This window comes from Antennarius striatus, chromosome 18 (assembly GCF_040054535.1).
Source record: "Antennarius striatus isolate MH-2024 chromosome 18, ASM4005453v1, whole genome shotgun sequence".
NCBI lineage: Eukaryota > Metazoa > Chordata > Actinopteri > Lophiiformes > Antennariidae > Antennarius > Antennarius striatus.
Window position 1 is genome coordinate 7821544 of NC_090793.1, and position 14834 is coordinate 7836377.

A 14834-nucleotide genomic window follows, 5' to 3' on the forward strand; every position below is an offset into this window, starting at 1 on the left:
ATAATGTGGTGCGTTCACATTTTCCCAAGGGATTCTTTGTAAGATTGATCTCTACAAGGGTTGAAAAGCTTGAAGCTAGATTCATCCATTTTAAAACTGGAACTCAGTTAAAATTTATCTAGTAATTTATCATTATAATTACCTAGAGCTGCAACTTGAGCACACCACCACAGTGGGCCAACATAACCTAATGTTCCTAATAAATGTTTGCTTTTTGTTGGAAGGAAGAATTCACAGTAGCTGGAGAAAACCATAGATTAAGGCTCCCAGTATGTCTTTGAAAGAAACTTCCAGTCCATGTGTTCCAGCAGTTCAAAAAAAAAAATCCTCTGCATCCAGTCTTATCCATAGTTCCTCTTCTATGCGACGTACGTATAAACTTTACGATCCTCTGACGTCCTTGCCAAGTATTCTCTTTCTATTAGTCCTTCTATACGCTTTTTGATTACCACTGGGCTTGGAAGAAAACGTGCGCGGAGCTGCTGGGTTACCTGCAGACGCAAATATACAACATGTAAGACAATGGCACCTTCATTCAGTGATGGGTAGACAATTATTTTTAAGTTAAAGGATCAATCACATAGGTTCTTTACCTCTGCCACCAAGACATTGTGCTGCATTTTCTTCCTTGACTTCATGATGCGAACAATCGCTGCCTCGATCTCATGCTTCCTGTCATCATCCACTTTCTGCCGTGTTTCTTTCCTTTCAGGGTCCGACTCTTCTTGTTTAGCAGCAACTAGGTATATGGGGCAGAGACAGGGAAGGCAACAGGATTTTTTTTTTCAGCTTAACTATTAATGACTAATCAGTGAGTTAAAAAAAGGCCAGCATATTAATCAAAAAATAATTTAATATTTTGAAAATGTATTCAGTCACTGTTTCACTCTTGTTCTCATAAGAGGGATTCTGAGAAGACGACATCTCTCTTCAGTTCAGGAATTGTTTTCTAGATATGTCATATTATTATTTACACTGTTTACAATTTATAAATATTATTTCTAGTTGACAACTTCCTCTTGTTTGCAGCAAGTTCAGCTAACTTCTGTATTGCCTTCTTCTTTGATTCCTTCTGGTGTGCTCTCTGTGAATTTGGGAAGTGAAATGCTACGAGCATTCTCATTGGTCTAAACTTTTTCATTTTAATCCAGTCCCCGATGCAACAGCAGTACCCAATGCGCCATGGTGTTTAAGGATAAGTGTTTTCTGGTATCCAGGAATTGTCAGAAGTCAGGAGTAATGTAGTTACTGACACAGGAATAGTTAAAGAAAACGTATTTGACAAGTGACGGGAAATGTTGTTTCAAAAACATGGAACAAGGAGACATTCCCAAAGTGTATGTTGTATGTATAACCTTAGAGTAAAGTAAATTCTGTGAACGTAATTCAGGTGAATTTTTGCAGGTGATTTGGGTTACGAGAGATCAACAAAATGTCCAGTCCGAATCAAGATCAAAAATCAGGTCTCAGTTCTGGGACATTGTTCCTCCATAATTTAACACAATTTGGATCTCTGTGAACTGAAGTTCCATAAAACAAAGCTTTACCCACCTGTTTGTATTTTAACTCTGTGCAGTTTGGAAGTAAACTGATCATTGACTGTAAACACATGTCCGCTCTCAATTTCCTTGGACTTTGGCTCTTTGGTGAGAACTCTCTGTGTAGGCTTGCCACAGGCAAAAGACTGCAATACTCGCACCAACTCCCTTTCAGGAATATCAGTCTCTTGCTGGATCTCCTGTAGATGGGTTTGAAAGAAGCCAAGACTGCGTTACACAAGAATAATTTAAGCCAGTAATGCAATAAACAAAAATAACTTCAGCAAAACAATCAGCATCTGAAGGAGGAGTGAGGATAAGTTATCCAGATAGAGGAGCTTCAGCTCGTGCTCACCTCATAAGTACACTTGTCTCTGCTATTGAAGAGCATGAGGACGGTCATCTGGAAGGTGGAGACCTGCAGTATGTGCTTCCGGGTGTTCGAGCTGGTCACCTGTGCGCCTCCAACACCCACTTCTGAACCATCCTCCTGCAAGCGAATTACAGCAGTTTACATCCCTGACGATTTCCATTATTTTTATTAATAAATCATTGGGTGTTTGGATCAGCAACTTCATTTTGATTTCTTTTCCAAAAACTGGTGGATACAATAATCAGTCATCAATAACCCAACCTTTTTTTTGCACCACAAACTGGTTTCATACAAGACAATTATTTTCACAGACTGGTGATTTGATCGATGATTGTTCATGACGCAGCCGTCCGTAGTCTAATAATAAATCATCCGGAACACACTTAAGGTGTCATTGTCTCCCGTTACCCCTAGATGGGACCAGCTCATTGCAGAGAAACAAACTCAGAGCTCCCACTAATTGTCATTATTATTTGATTGACATGTTTATAAAGAAATTATCAATATTTCTCCTACACTGAATGCGCTAATTGCAAATCACCATATTTCAAAATAAACCTCATCAGCGCAGTCACTTGAGTCGAGTTTTTTAATACTGCATAATTATTTTTTATTAAAAAGGACTTTCTTTTTAAAATTGATGTTGAGATGTTGATTATCAATTTATGAAAAAAAGGTTGTTTATTGTCTGTTGATGTCTGCATTTGACTTAAGACCACTTCAGTGATTTATTATTAGACTACAGCTGTCCTGATGTTATTAATGATTTTCGAGCAAACGAAGGCCGGTCTGTGAAAACAATGTGTAAGATGAAACCTGTCCGTGGCACAAAAAAGGTTAAGTACCGCTGGTTTAGATAACCAATTCCGTGGAGTCTGGACTTTCTAATCAACAGGTAACAGAGAGTTTGAGTCAACAACAAGCTCTCCAAACTCCGACACACCTCGACTGGCTACTCTCAGGGCTGCATGCTCTCACCTCTGCTCTTCATCCTCTACACCGATGACTGCAGATCCGCCCAGCCTCAGTGTCACCTGTTGAAGTACGCTGATGACACAGTTCTATCGCTGCTCTCAGGTTCCTCACAGCATCATGGACTAGCTTTACAGCAGTTTGCGACATGGTGTGACAGCTCGTGCCTTGAGCTGAATGTGAGCAAAACCAAAGAGGTGGTGGTGACCTTGTCTAACAGCAGAGGGAGTTGGCCGCTCAATCCACCACCTCGATTCATTGGAAACCAGTGGAGCATGTGGAGGAGTACAAATATCCGGACACTATTTTTGATAATTGGAAGCCTCCAACACAAAGGATATCCTCAGGAAATGTTATCAGCTTCAGTACCTCCTCAGAAAACTCAATTCCTTAGAAGTCAGCAAAAACAATCTACTGGCTCTATATTACTCCTTCATTGAAAGCCTCTCCACCTTCTCCATAACTTGCTGGGTCCACTCTGTCAGCTTACATAATAGAAACCGCCTGGAGAGGATCACAAAAGTCTGTTCTAAGATCACTGGACTTCCAACTAGATCCCTCTCCTCCATACATGAGCAACAAACACTCCGGCTGACAAATAAAATCCTGCAGGACTCCTCACACGCTCTACACTCCTCCTTTGAGTGGCTCCCCTCACAACATTGTCTCCCTTGTGCAGGACACAGAGGAGGAAAGCTACCTTTGTTCCCAAAGCTGTCAACTTCCAACTTCTCTTCAGTTTCTGTGTTTACTTGTAACTGCATACCTGTTTATGTTTACACCATTATTTTTGCACTGTTATACTCTTCATACCAACACACATAATGACGCCACAATATGAAGGTCCTTGATATCTTTAGTTTTTACAATGTCTATGGTCTTTATAAATGTATTACCCATTGCACATATATATTGTTACATATATATATATTGTTTATATTGTACATATCTGAATTGAATTTTAATTCTTTAACAATTCAGCCACTTTGCACAAGGACAAGCTGCACGGGAGAGTGATGCAGAAGAAGCCTTTTCTGCTCACACATCACCAACAGAATTGCCTGAGATCAATTGGAATAAAGTCCAGTGGACTAATGAAACAACGACTGAGTTATTTGGTCATAACAAGGGATGTTACGCATGGCAGCATAAGAACACAGCATACCTAGAAAAACACTTTCTAACCACAATGAAATTTGGTAGAAACACACACAACATCTGGGTTCTGTTTTTACACATACCACAAAAACAAAATACAATATTAGAAAATTACATATTCTTAATATTGCATGCTGTCAAAGGAAATGTTTAAATTTTGGCTCACACTGTCGGATATAAAAGATATAACATGATGTTTTCACATCTTTGACAAATTTTAAAACATAAAGCTGTCATGTTGTGGGGCTGTGTGGCCAGTCCTGGTACTGGGAATCTTGGTAAAGTTGAGGGTCACATGGATTCCTCTCAATATTAGCAGATTCTTGATAACAATGTTCAACAACCAATAACAAAGCTGAAACTTTGCTAAGGCTGGACATTTCAATAACACAACGACCCAAACCCTGCTCATCTACTGTGGCATTCATGCAAAGGAGCAAGTACACTGTTCTGGGATGGCCATCCCAATCCCCAGACCTGAATATCATTGAAATACTGTGAAAATCTAAAACGGGCCGTCCATGCTAGGTGACAATAACACCTAAATGAACTGGAGATTTTTGTGAAGAGGAATAGTCCAAAATACCCCAATCCAGAATCCAGAAACTCATTGAAAGTTATAGGAAGTGTGTAGAAGCTGTTATTTTTGAAAAAGAAGGCACTACTAAATATTGATGTAATTTTTTTTCTGTTGGGGCGTCTAAATTTTTCCAAGTGTCTAATTTTGTTTTTATGCATATTGCATGTCTTCTGTTAGTCCATCAAACCTAGCTTTACTGCTGAAATATTGCTGTGTCCATCTTTTTTTGATAAATCAAAATGAAGTTGCTTATCCAAACACCTAATGATTTATATATGAAAATAGTGAAAACTGTCATGGGTGCCCAAACTTTTTCATACCATTGTAGATGGGGCAGTCAATCCTAAAAAATACCATTGTGTCATACAGTATTAAAAATAAAAAAGCATATATAACCTTTTTAATAGTGCCATAGAAAGTTGCATTCAGGTCTGCCCCACCCATGTGGTGTTGAAGTGTGAGCTGTCTACCACTGTGCTTTGCGAGGTAAAACCTGTGGAAGAAGAGTCATCTTTAGAAACCACAGAGAACTAAATTCACCGTCATTATGCTTTTATCAGTTTTGGAGAATTACCGTCTAAAGACTTCGAAGGCGTGGCTCGGAGCGGCAGGGATTGTACATTTAGGTGTTGCTGACTGTGTAGGCCAGTAGCCAGTAGTAAGGACTTTTACTGTGAGGTCCACACCACTCAGAGATGCCTTGAAGAGATAAATGTTTTTTTTTTTAACTTCATCTGACAGACAGTGATATGCGTACTGAATTTGAGTTCATGAGGACTTCTCGTCAAAACACTGTCTTGTTTTTTGAGAGGGTGTCTGGTTGCCTTACCCCTGTCGTATGCATGTGTTGTCTGAACTCATCCATTGTAGTGTTGGAGATGCTCATGTCTCTGAACATTCCCTCCAGTTTTGAGGTAAACTGACAGCCACATTCTGTCTATGGGGGCAAAGGAACATACAACAGCTGAAAGTGCTGACGAAGGTTTTTGAAACAGTGACACTAAGACAACTTCAGCAAGCAAGACGTGACACAACAGTCACAAGAGATATGAATATGTATATTTTACCTTGAGCTTGGAGATCATGTTCTTCTCCGAGTCGTCTGAGACACTCTTGTTGCTGAGCAGTCTGCGGCCCAAGTGCTGCTTGTAGTACCTTTCAAACACATCCTTCTCTTGCATAAACCTGAACAACACCATGGCCTTATCAAGGATCGTTTCCACCTCTTGTTCCGTCAACTGGTGAAAGAAGACAGGACTGCTTTGTTTAACTTCTTTGGACTGTTGCCGAGTACTAAGGATGCCACTTACCCCTTTGACGCCCTTCTTGAGCTTGTCATCAATAAAAAGAGACAGATATTCCGGTGAGCGGGAGTTGAGGTTAAGAAAATATTCAAAGTCTCCTGCGATGGTTTGTTTGAAAAGTCTATCATTGTTGAAGGACTCAATGAGGAAACGATCAAATCGTGTCTTGAGGTCTAGCAGGCTCTGTCCAGGAGAAAATTACAAATAGGTGATGTCATCTGTGATGAAACATTTCCCTTTCATTTACAAAGAAAGCAGAGCCAAGCCTACCTGAATATAGTCAACAGGATTCTTGCCTTCTCCCTCGTCCGACACCAGAGCTTTGCCTTGCTCTCTCAAGTAAGAGCTCATGCACTCACACATGGTTTTCAGGCCATATGGCACACGGCTGAACAACATGTACATGCATGCCAGGTCTGGGGTGGTATGGGACAAAACAAACAGAAAACATTAAGGAAAGTCGTTAAGGAAAATTACTATAAATGCCTCACTTGTAATTGCTCGTTGTAACTGCATCTTATTTCACAATGACAGGTAACTGGAAGGGGAAATAATATTTAGGTAAAGAATTTACCTCCTGTCTTGCCATTCTTGAGCATATGGAGGAGGCCAGAATTCTCCATCTCCACAATGTTCTTCATGTGTTTAGAAATCAGCTCCCTTTCCACCACAATGACAATGGGCTCCTGTGTAGACTTGTCCAGGCAATGCAAGACTCGCTCGATCTCTTCATTAATTCTGGCCTCTACCTTCTTTATGTAGACGCTGGCACTGTTTTCCGCAAGGAACTTTTGGCTCTCCATCTGAAGGAGCAGATATTGCGGTGTTATGGGACACAGTATCAGATGTGTGGAAAACACAAAGGCATTGGGAAAGTAGCGCAGACTTACCTGAAAGAATTCTCCTGACATATTTAAGAAAGGACACTCAAAATCTTCTTCATACACAGACCTGCCATCCAGGCCAAGAATCATCAGCATCTGGCAGGCATTTCTGATGGCCCCCCTTCAATGAATGTTTAATAAAGTGAGGTTCCAAATCTACAATCATTAAGCATTTTCCTGAATCTATTTAACAAGAGCTACAAACATAACCAATCATCCAAGGACAGACACCTTGAAGCACGGAGGCGTGACCTCTAATTTTCAAACCAAACCTTAGAGCGTTTCTTTAGCAGGCCCACAGTTACAATGATCTTTAGTGAAATAGTCTTCCTTCATACCTGTCAACAACCTCTCCTTTCCTCTCACAAGCTATCATGTCGAGTAACGTCGTTTGCAGGTGGTCTTGAATGCAGCCGTAGCGCACGACCTGGTCCCTGAATATGATAAGGCCAAGGTTGTAGACATTTTCCACGTTGTTTTGTTGAACATAGACCCGGTCCTGAGAGGGCAGAAAGAATGAGGTGATAAGGAATCAAACTGATTCAAGAACACTAATGTTACTGTATGTACATCAAAAGATTTTAAGGGAAGTTTAAAATGCAGTTGAAATTCTTCTATAAGCTTTGCCCATAGTCTGAAAGATGAAAGGTATCATCCACCACCCCATTTACATGTCAAGTGTTTATATCCTCATCAGTGTCAAATTATATTTTTGCAATTCCTTCTGGTACAAGACAGGTTTTACGAGGGTTTTAATTGACAGCATCTTTCATTTAGTAGAAAAATGCATTTAAAAGCAGGTGAAAGACATCTCATGGATGCATTGGGACACATCATCAGTGCCTTAGGTCATTGGAAGTTTCGAGTCTTTCAACATCAGACCCCCTCACCTAGGTGATGCGGTCAGGGTGATCAGTCCCTGGCCTGTGTCCCAGCAACGTTTAACAAAAATTCTGCCTTCTTCATCAAATGCCATCTTGTGGCTTTCTCTGTGGCTTCAGTTGTGGATGTAATTTCTTTCCATTTTGACGCCCCGATGAGTCCAAACTGTGTGAAAACTCTACAGAGTGAACGCCCTGTGAATCACAGACAGCCCACTTCCAGGGGCTCGCAGACTGTTTTTCAACCTTGCCTCTTGCACTCTTCCACCAGCTCCTGGTACTTGGTACGCTCCCTCTTATTGGCCTCATCCATGCGCTCGTCCCAGGGCACAGCAAGCTCCAGAATTATCAGAATTAATCATATATGGATGAGGCCTCGTTGATGTAATCCTGGAAGGGAACTTCAGATGCCTACCCAGATCCACTTCCAGTTGCCAGTCGGTGGCAGTGGTGAAGAGGCCAGACTTCGCACGTGATTGTATGTTGGGTTTTTATCCAGCTCTATGGAAACTGATAGTACTAGGTATGAAGTGGCCCTTTCTGGTGTTGCTAGCAGTGGCTATGCTGTCAGCAACTGCCCTAAGCACCTGGTTTTGTGGCCAGTGATAGCGTCCTTCTCCAAGGGCTTTTGGGAGACTACTTACTAAATGTTCCAGGGATCTTCGTCCAGGGCAACAGGGACAGGAATGTGTCTTCAGTTTTACCCCAGATGTGTAGGATTGCTGGATTTGGAAGGACGTTATAAACAGTCTGGACTGAAAACCTGATGTGTTGGAAGTCTGCTTTGCAGATGTTGGACCAGGTGCTTTTTTGTTGAAGAACATTCTCCCATTTAGTCCAGGCTCCTTTCTGCCCCATTCCCACCATCCTGCTAGCTCATACTTCCTCCATGCCTGCCCGCTCTTCCTACTGAATAACGCATTGGTGCTCTTTGCACCGGATATTGTCAGGTCTAGTTGCTGGAAAGTAGTCAATGCCTGGAACAGTGTCTTCAACCTCAGCCATGTCCAGGGATTTTCATTAATGACTAGTCCATTAACATTTAATGCAATGCCTCTCCTAGAAAAACAAATTTCATTTCTTTTAAAGATAACAAGGTAAATAAACTGCTGGGAAAAGCCAAGTAACACAGTAACAAGTGTCATGTCTGGCTCTCTTCTGGCGGTCATCAAGCAGATAGCCAACTCTTCACATAGATCAGGTGGGTCCGGTGAAACAACAGAGGATTCACTGCACCAGGTGAGATGAGCACAGAAAAATGGAATGTGCACTAAGATAAGATAAGCCTTTATTTGTCCCACTGTGGGAAAATTTTCACAAAAGAACCCCAGGAAGTGCTGCTGCAGTCTGTCATTCTTTAGCCTTACGTTGCGGCAATCTTAACAAACACATACGTGCAAACCCTTGTGCACTGCCACCTGCTGAGGTAAAACCACAAATTCTATGACATGCCTGACAAACACGTGAATATAACATCAGAGGTGGCCTATTGTAAGGCTAACAAATAAAAAAGCACCTCACAAAGTCTAGAATAATATGTGTATGTCGCTGAATGTTTGCAAGGCCATTCTTTAAAAGCACAAACTTACTAATGACAGAGAACAAGGATGAAATCTCCCCTGCAGAGACAAATGCGCTCACAATAACAAAAACAGAAGCTCTGGTCTTTTCCAGCAACAAGAGAGTAATTCATCTGCAAAACAATTTCATTATATAAAATGTGTGTGAAACATGTGGACCTACCATGTACATGAGAATGTCTCTGATCATAACCATGGCGGTTTGATGGTCATTCCATGCCTGATTCAGTGTTTGCAGAAAGTTATTGTGTAAAGAGTTAAGAACATCCTCCCGTACCTGTAACCAAACAAACAAATAAATAAACTTCATTTTTTGCTGAATGGTTAAAAGAACTTAAATCAAAGAGTAAAGTATATTTTACTTTGTTGTTGAGATGCTCACTGACAACCTCCCTCAGACCTGTGTACAGCTTTTCTCCATGTTTGTGGAGCACCATCGTGTAGGCATTCCTGTACAGCTCCTCAAAGCTTAACCCGCTATTATTCTTCCGCTGGATCTCTTGAATGGCATTCTTCAGAAGGTCCCAGATGTTGTTCACATACTTCTCATCCATTGTTGTCTAGGAAGCACAGCAGGATAAAGGTGTGTTGACATATTTCCACATTGTATAAAACGAAGATTGTCAAGATTATTATTTTTATAATAGTACATGTGGGTGGCAACAAGTGTTGTTGGAGCACCTTTCCTACTGTCTTTTAGATTCATAAGCAATGAGGAGTTATCTTTTGAAAGAACGAATGTTTGCTTGAGGACTTTCAAAGTAAAGCATTGGATTTGAGATGAAACAGCCATGTTAACAAGCCATGTTCACGGCCACCCCCCTAACTTTATTTGAGGGGTGGCAGTGGCTCAGTGGTAGAGGGCAGTTTGATTCCCGCTCCCGCCCAGCCACCTTGGACTGTGAGCTGACAGTGGGAGGGGTCAGCTCAGCTTCCGAGCACTGCCGAGGCGCCCTTGAGCAAGGCATCGTCCCCTTTACTGGTTGCTCATTAGGGCACACTAGGAGGAGGAGCTGCCCGTCACTCTACCTTCCCCACACTTCATGCCTACAGGCCTGTACACACTATATATATTATATATATATATATACCCGTGTCTGCGTGGGTTCTCTCCGGGTTCTCCGGCTTCCTCCCACCTCCAAAAGCATGCGCTTCAGGGTGATTGACCGGTCCCAAATTGCCCGTAGGAGTGAGTGTGTGTGTGAGTGGTTGTATGTCTTTGTGTGTGGCTCCGCAGTGCACTGGCGTCGTGCCCGGAGTGTCCCCCGCCTCACCCCTTAAGCCACTGGGATAGGCTCCAGCTCCCCGTGACCCGCTGCGGCGGATGTAGCGGTGGTAATATGAAAATGAAAATGACTAATGCATGACTAATAATAGCGTGAAAGAGTGTAAAACTAACTAATTTCCTTTCGGGGATTAATATAATACAGGGGTGTCAAAGTCATTTTGACTGAGGGCCACATCAGCGTAATGGCTGTCCTCAAAGGGCCAGATGTAACTTATAAATGTAACTAAATGTAAGTCAATGTAATTTTAAAAAATGTAACTACAGTAATCCCTTGCTTATTCGCGCTTCAAGATACACGGCTTCACTACATAGCATATTTTTATGCTAGTGACATGGTACCATATGCGCATTCTATTGGCTGACAGCATCCATAAGTGCGCTGTGTTCTGAGACTAACGGGATGCAGCGTACTTCCATGTATTAACAAGTGTTGTTAATACATGGCTGTTTAATCTCTTTGATACAAAAGTGCTTTAACAGTCTATAAGAGTGTGGGAAAGGTAATACAGATATAGGTTGGTTCATACCAGTATGGGGAGGGTTTATAAACGTTTAAATTACCGTAGATAATAAAATGCATAGTTTGTCGCTATATAGCGGAATTTCATTTTTTGCGACTGGTCCTGGAACGCATACATCGCAACTAACGAGGGATTACTATACTTTTTCGTTCATTCATTTTCTGCCACTGTATCCGCCGCAGCGGGTCACGGGGAGCTAAAAAATATGTGTGCTTGTTGCTCTGTTATAACATAAATCCTTTTGTCAAGTTATGAAACCCACAGAACTCCATCAATCAAAGATCAAATTATCCAAGTGAATAAAGAAAAATAGCATCAAACACAAATTAGGACATTAACTTTGTTCAAAATGTTTTTGTCAAGAGTTCATTACTGCATTGTGGGAAATGTAGTTTTGGTCAAAACACACTTTTGACCTATTTATTTTTTGACACGCTGACCTTTTATGCTCTCTCATAAAATGATGTGGCGGGCCATATTTGCACCCCGGGCCTTGAGTTTGACATGTTATATAGTATATGAAATAAAATTAAATTAAATAAACTTCTCTAATAAAATGTAAGTGATGTCAAGTGATCCCTGGACTGATCTAACAGAAATTAAGTAACATTTCTTAAAGTGTAACTGTAATTTCATCAATGCACTCAATGCAGCACAGGAGTAGTTAGCTTTGTTTAACCGAAAGACACAAAATGATGTTTGTACTAGTTGTAGTAGTAGTTAATCCCCACTCTAGCCTCCACTAGGAGCGTGCATTCAGCCTGGCTCATATAACTGCGTTGAATATCAACAAGTTGATATAATTTCTGTCAATTGTGTGGACTCGAAATGACAAAATAGCATTGAAGAAGCTGGATACAGCTATAGATGGTATAAGACTAATACTAAATCATGTTGTCTCTTTATTGCTGCTAGTAATAATAGAAGAAAAGTTTACTTAAAATTAGTCTGTCAGCATTAAACATTATGGAAGAAACATACAATTCAGCAACTTGAGAAGTGTGGTGAGGCAGTATTGTTGCGGCAATCAATATTGAAGGTAAATGCCAAAAAACAAGGTGCAATATTATAAGTTGTGTTGATGACTCTTTAATCATCATGAGTAACTGCTACTGGCTGGATTAAAGCAAATAATTCACTACACACCTTATTAACAAATTGCACTCACACCTACTGACAATTTGGAAAACTAAAACATGCACTTCGGGTGGATTGAGCTTTCCAAACTGTTCATAGGTGTGAGTGAGTGTGTGTGTGTGTGTGTGTGTATGCTTGTTTGTCTGTGTGTCCTCTACATGTGGCTCCGCAGTGCACTGGCGTCGAACCCAGAGTGTACCCTGCCTCATGCCCCCAGTCGGCTGGGATAGGCTCCAGCTCCCAACGCAGGCAGATGAAGTGGTTAGTGAAAATGAATGAATGACTGAATGAATGTTTGATTGCTGCCAAACTGGACATCCCAAATATGAGCATCAGGGAGTGACAAGCTCTCAGCCCACCTTTGACTTCCACAGCTTGGTGAAAGTTAAAACACTTATTAGTGAACGGTTTTAGAGGTTATCCCTGAACAAAACACGTTTACACACAAACAAACGAATCGATTGACCGATAGCTATTTCATCCCACAAACATATTCTACAATATCAAGTAAATCAAAGATGGGGCAAAGCATGAGTGACATTGACAAAAAATTGCACTTTCCACAAAAAAGACAAGTGAGTGAGTGTTGGTGTATTTCAGCACGGTGATCACAGGTTGCTGCCGGCACCAGTCATGACCGTGGAGCAGAACAAGAGGTGGGTCACTGGGTCGCCGTCACCAGGACCAGGACTCCAGTCGTCAGCACAACGTAACGACGTGAGGCGACTGAGGAGCTATGCTGGCAGCTAGCATGTTCAGGCCTGCTACTTAGCTCGCTACTATTTGGTAGCATGTAGCTAAATGTCCTTTCCTACGCTACTGTTAGCTCACATACCAAATGACCGACTGATAGATAAACCCGACGTGTTAACATTGCTTTATAATCACAGGGTATTTCACATAGACGACAGCCATTTCCAACTGACAGTGTTATTCTGCCCAGCCATCAGACAAGCAGTAGCTAGCTAGCTTACAGACCTGTCATCCCCGTTATTCTCACGGTTTGCGGTTCAAATCCCACACAGACAGACTTACAGGGAAGGCTCGAATCCTCATCTTAGTGTCCTTCTTGGTGCCGCCTTTGAGGTTGGACATGATGAGTGCGAACGACTTTCTTTTAGAAGTTGACTTGAAGACTACATGGAAGGCAGCTGCTATTTTTGATCCTTGATGATCTGATGACTTTTTACTATCCGATCGAAGTGACCATCAAAGCAAAAACTCAGTGGCCTCCCCTTTGAAAATCAGCTCGATTTGTATCGACCTGGTTTCCCAAACAAGCAGTGGAAGATGAATGAATGAAGGTATGTCTGTTATGATCTTGTCACACGCTCCTGGTGTTTTCCTTGGCTAACAGTTTCTGTGCGGTGATGACGGAAAGCTTCACTCCACTGCGCAAAGCTGAAATCTCGCGAGAGTTCCTCCTCCAGCAGCAGGTGTGTTCCACAGGTTGGACAAACCTACCGACGTCAAAACAATTGATCTCAATAGTTTGACAAAGGCTATGAGTATTAAAAACATTTTTAACAAGAACTGAGACGGAGGTCAGAAAAATACTTTATTTAGTGATGTAGATAAAGGTTATTTACCACTGAGTTGGAGTCAGTTTATGATCGCCACCAAACTAATTATCATTTTTGTTTTAATTCAATCCGCCGCTCACTTTTATTAGTGTTCATCTGCAGTTTGCGATAATTGACCAATGGCTGGAAGATCGAATATCTCCTGACCGTCATGATGACACTCTCTGAATGAGACAAAGAACAACAAGGTAGATGAGTTAACAATGACGCTGTAGACAATAACATTTGAGTATATTGGTGTTTTAAAAAAAGGTACTGTACATGGAATTAATAATATAACAATACTAAACAATCATATTTACATTGCAGTTCAATGAGGATATTTCTGTGTCACTTAAATATGTTTCTTCAACACTTGTTGGATTTCCCAGTTGTCATAATTATAGTTAGTCTACCTCTAGTTTTGGGTAGCATGATGGGAACTGTTGCATTCTTCCTGAGATTAGTTCCAGTTCTCCTCCTCAGACCCATGTTCTCCAGCTTCAGCTTTCTGATTTCCCACTGCATGGCGCTGATCAACTGGATAATCCTCTGTCCACTGTCCATGGTGATGGTCACACAAATTCCCACCTTGCCTGCATCTCTGCGACAGGCATCCAATCTACGACACGTCCCATCTGAGATGGAAACACACAGCTTGCATCTCATGCAGTCTGAAAGCATGCCCCCCTTGTTCATCTGAGGTTGATTTCAAAGCTTATCAAAGGGCCAGTAAAGAAATAAGGAGACAATGGACAGAAGTAATCTAGTCTGTCATCAGTGTGGTCACATGTTGGGTGTTTGTTTTCTTCTTAGCGATCTGATGCCTACAACTTTCCTGCTCCTGTTAAATATTTACCCAGCCTGTCAGTGTTAAACAACAGAAGGTACTTGGGAGACATGTTGCCCTTCATCTGACAGTCTGTGCCACAGGGCGTAACACAAATACTACTCAATGTGGCAAAAGTGTATTGCATTTATATTGTTTGGTTTATTTGGTGTCGTGGAAATTTCTGTAATAAAGATTTTATTTCACTTTTCTGCAGCAGAAAGTGG

General features: G+C 41.4%; 1 protein-coding gene across 1 annotated transcript; it reads right to left on the reverse strand.

The window, feature by feature from the left end:
- Positions 1–37: 37 nt before the first annotated feature.
- On the reverse strand, positions 38–13572 carry LOC137611821 (cullin-3-like). The gene is made up of 16 exons (XM_068339927.1): positions 13252–13572; positions 9633–9830; positions 9434–9547; positions 7148–7308; positions 6816–6930; positions 6500–6728; positions 6196–6341; positions 5932–6108; positions 5689–5859; positions 5451–5558; positions 5196–5320; positions 5018–5114; positions 1894–2028; positions 1552–1738; positions 594–739; positions 38–491 (listed from the first exon to the last, which is right to left on the reverse strand). The coding sequence occupies exons 1-16, from the start codon at positions 13309–13311 to the stop codon at positions 360–362; spliced, it is 2301 nt and encodes a 766-aa protein (XP_068196028.1). The 5' UTR covers positions 13312–13572; the 3' UTR covers positions 38–359.
- Positions 13573–14834: the final 1262 nt, after the last annotated feature.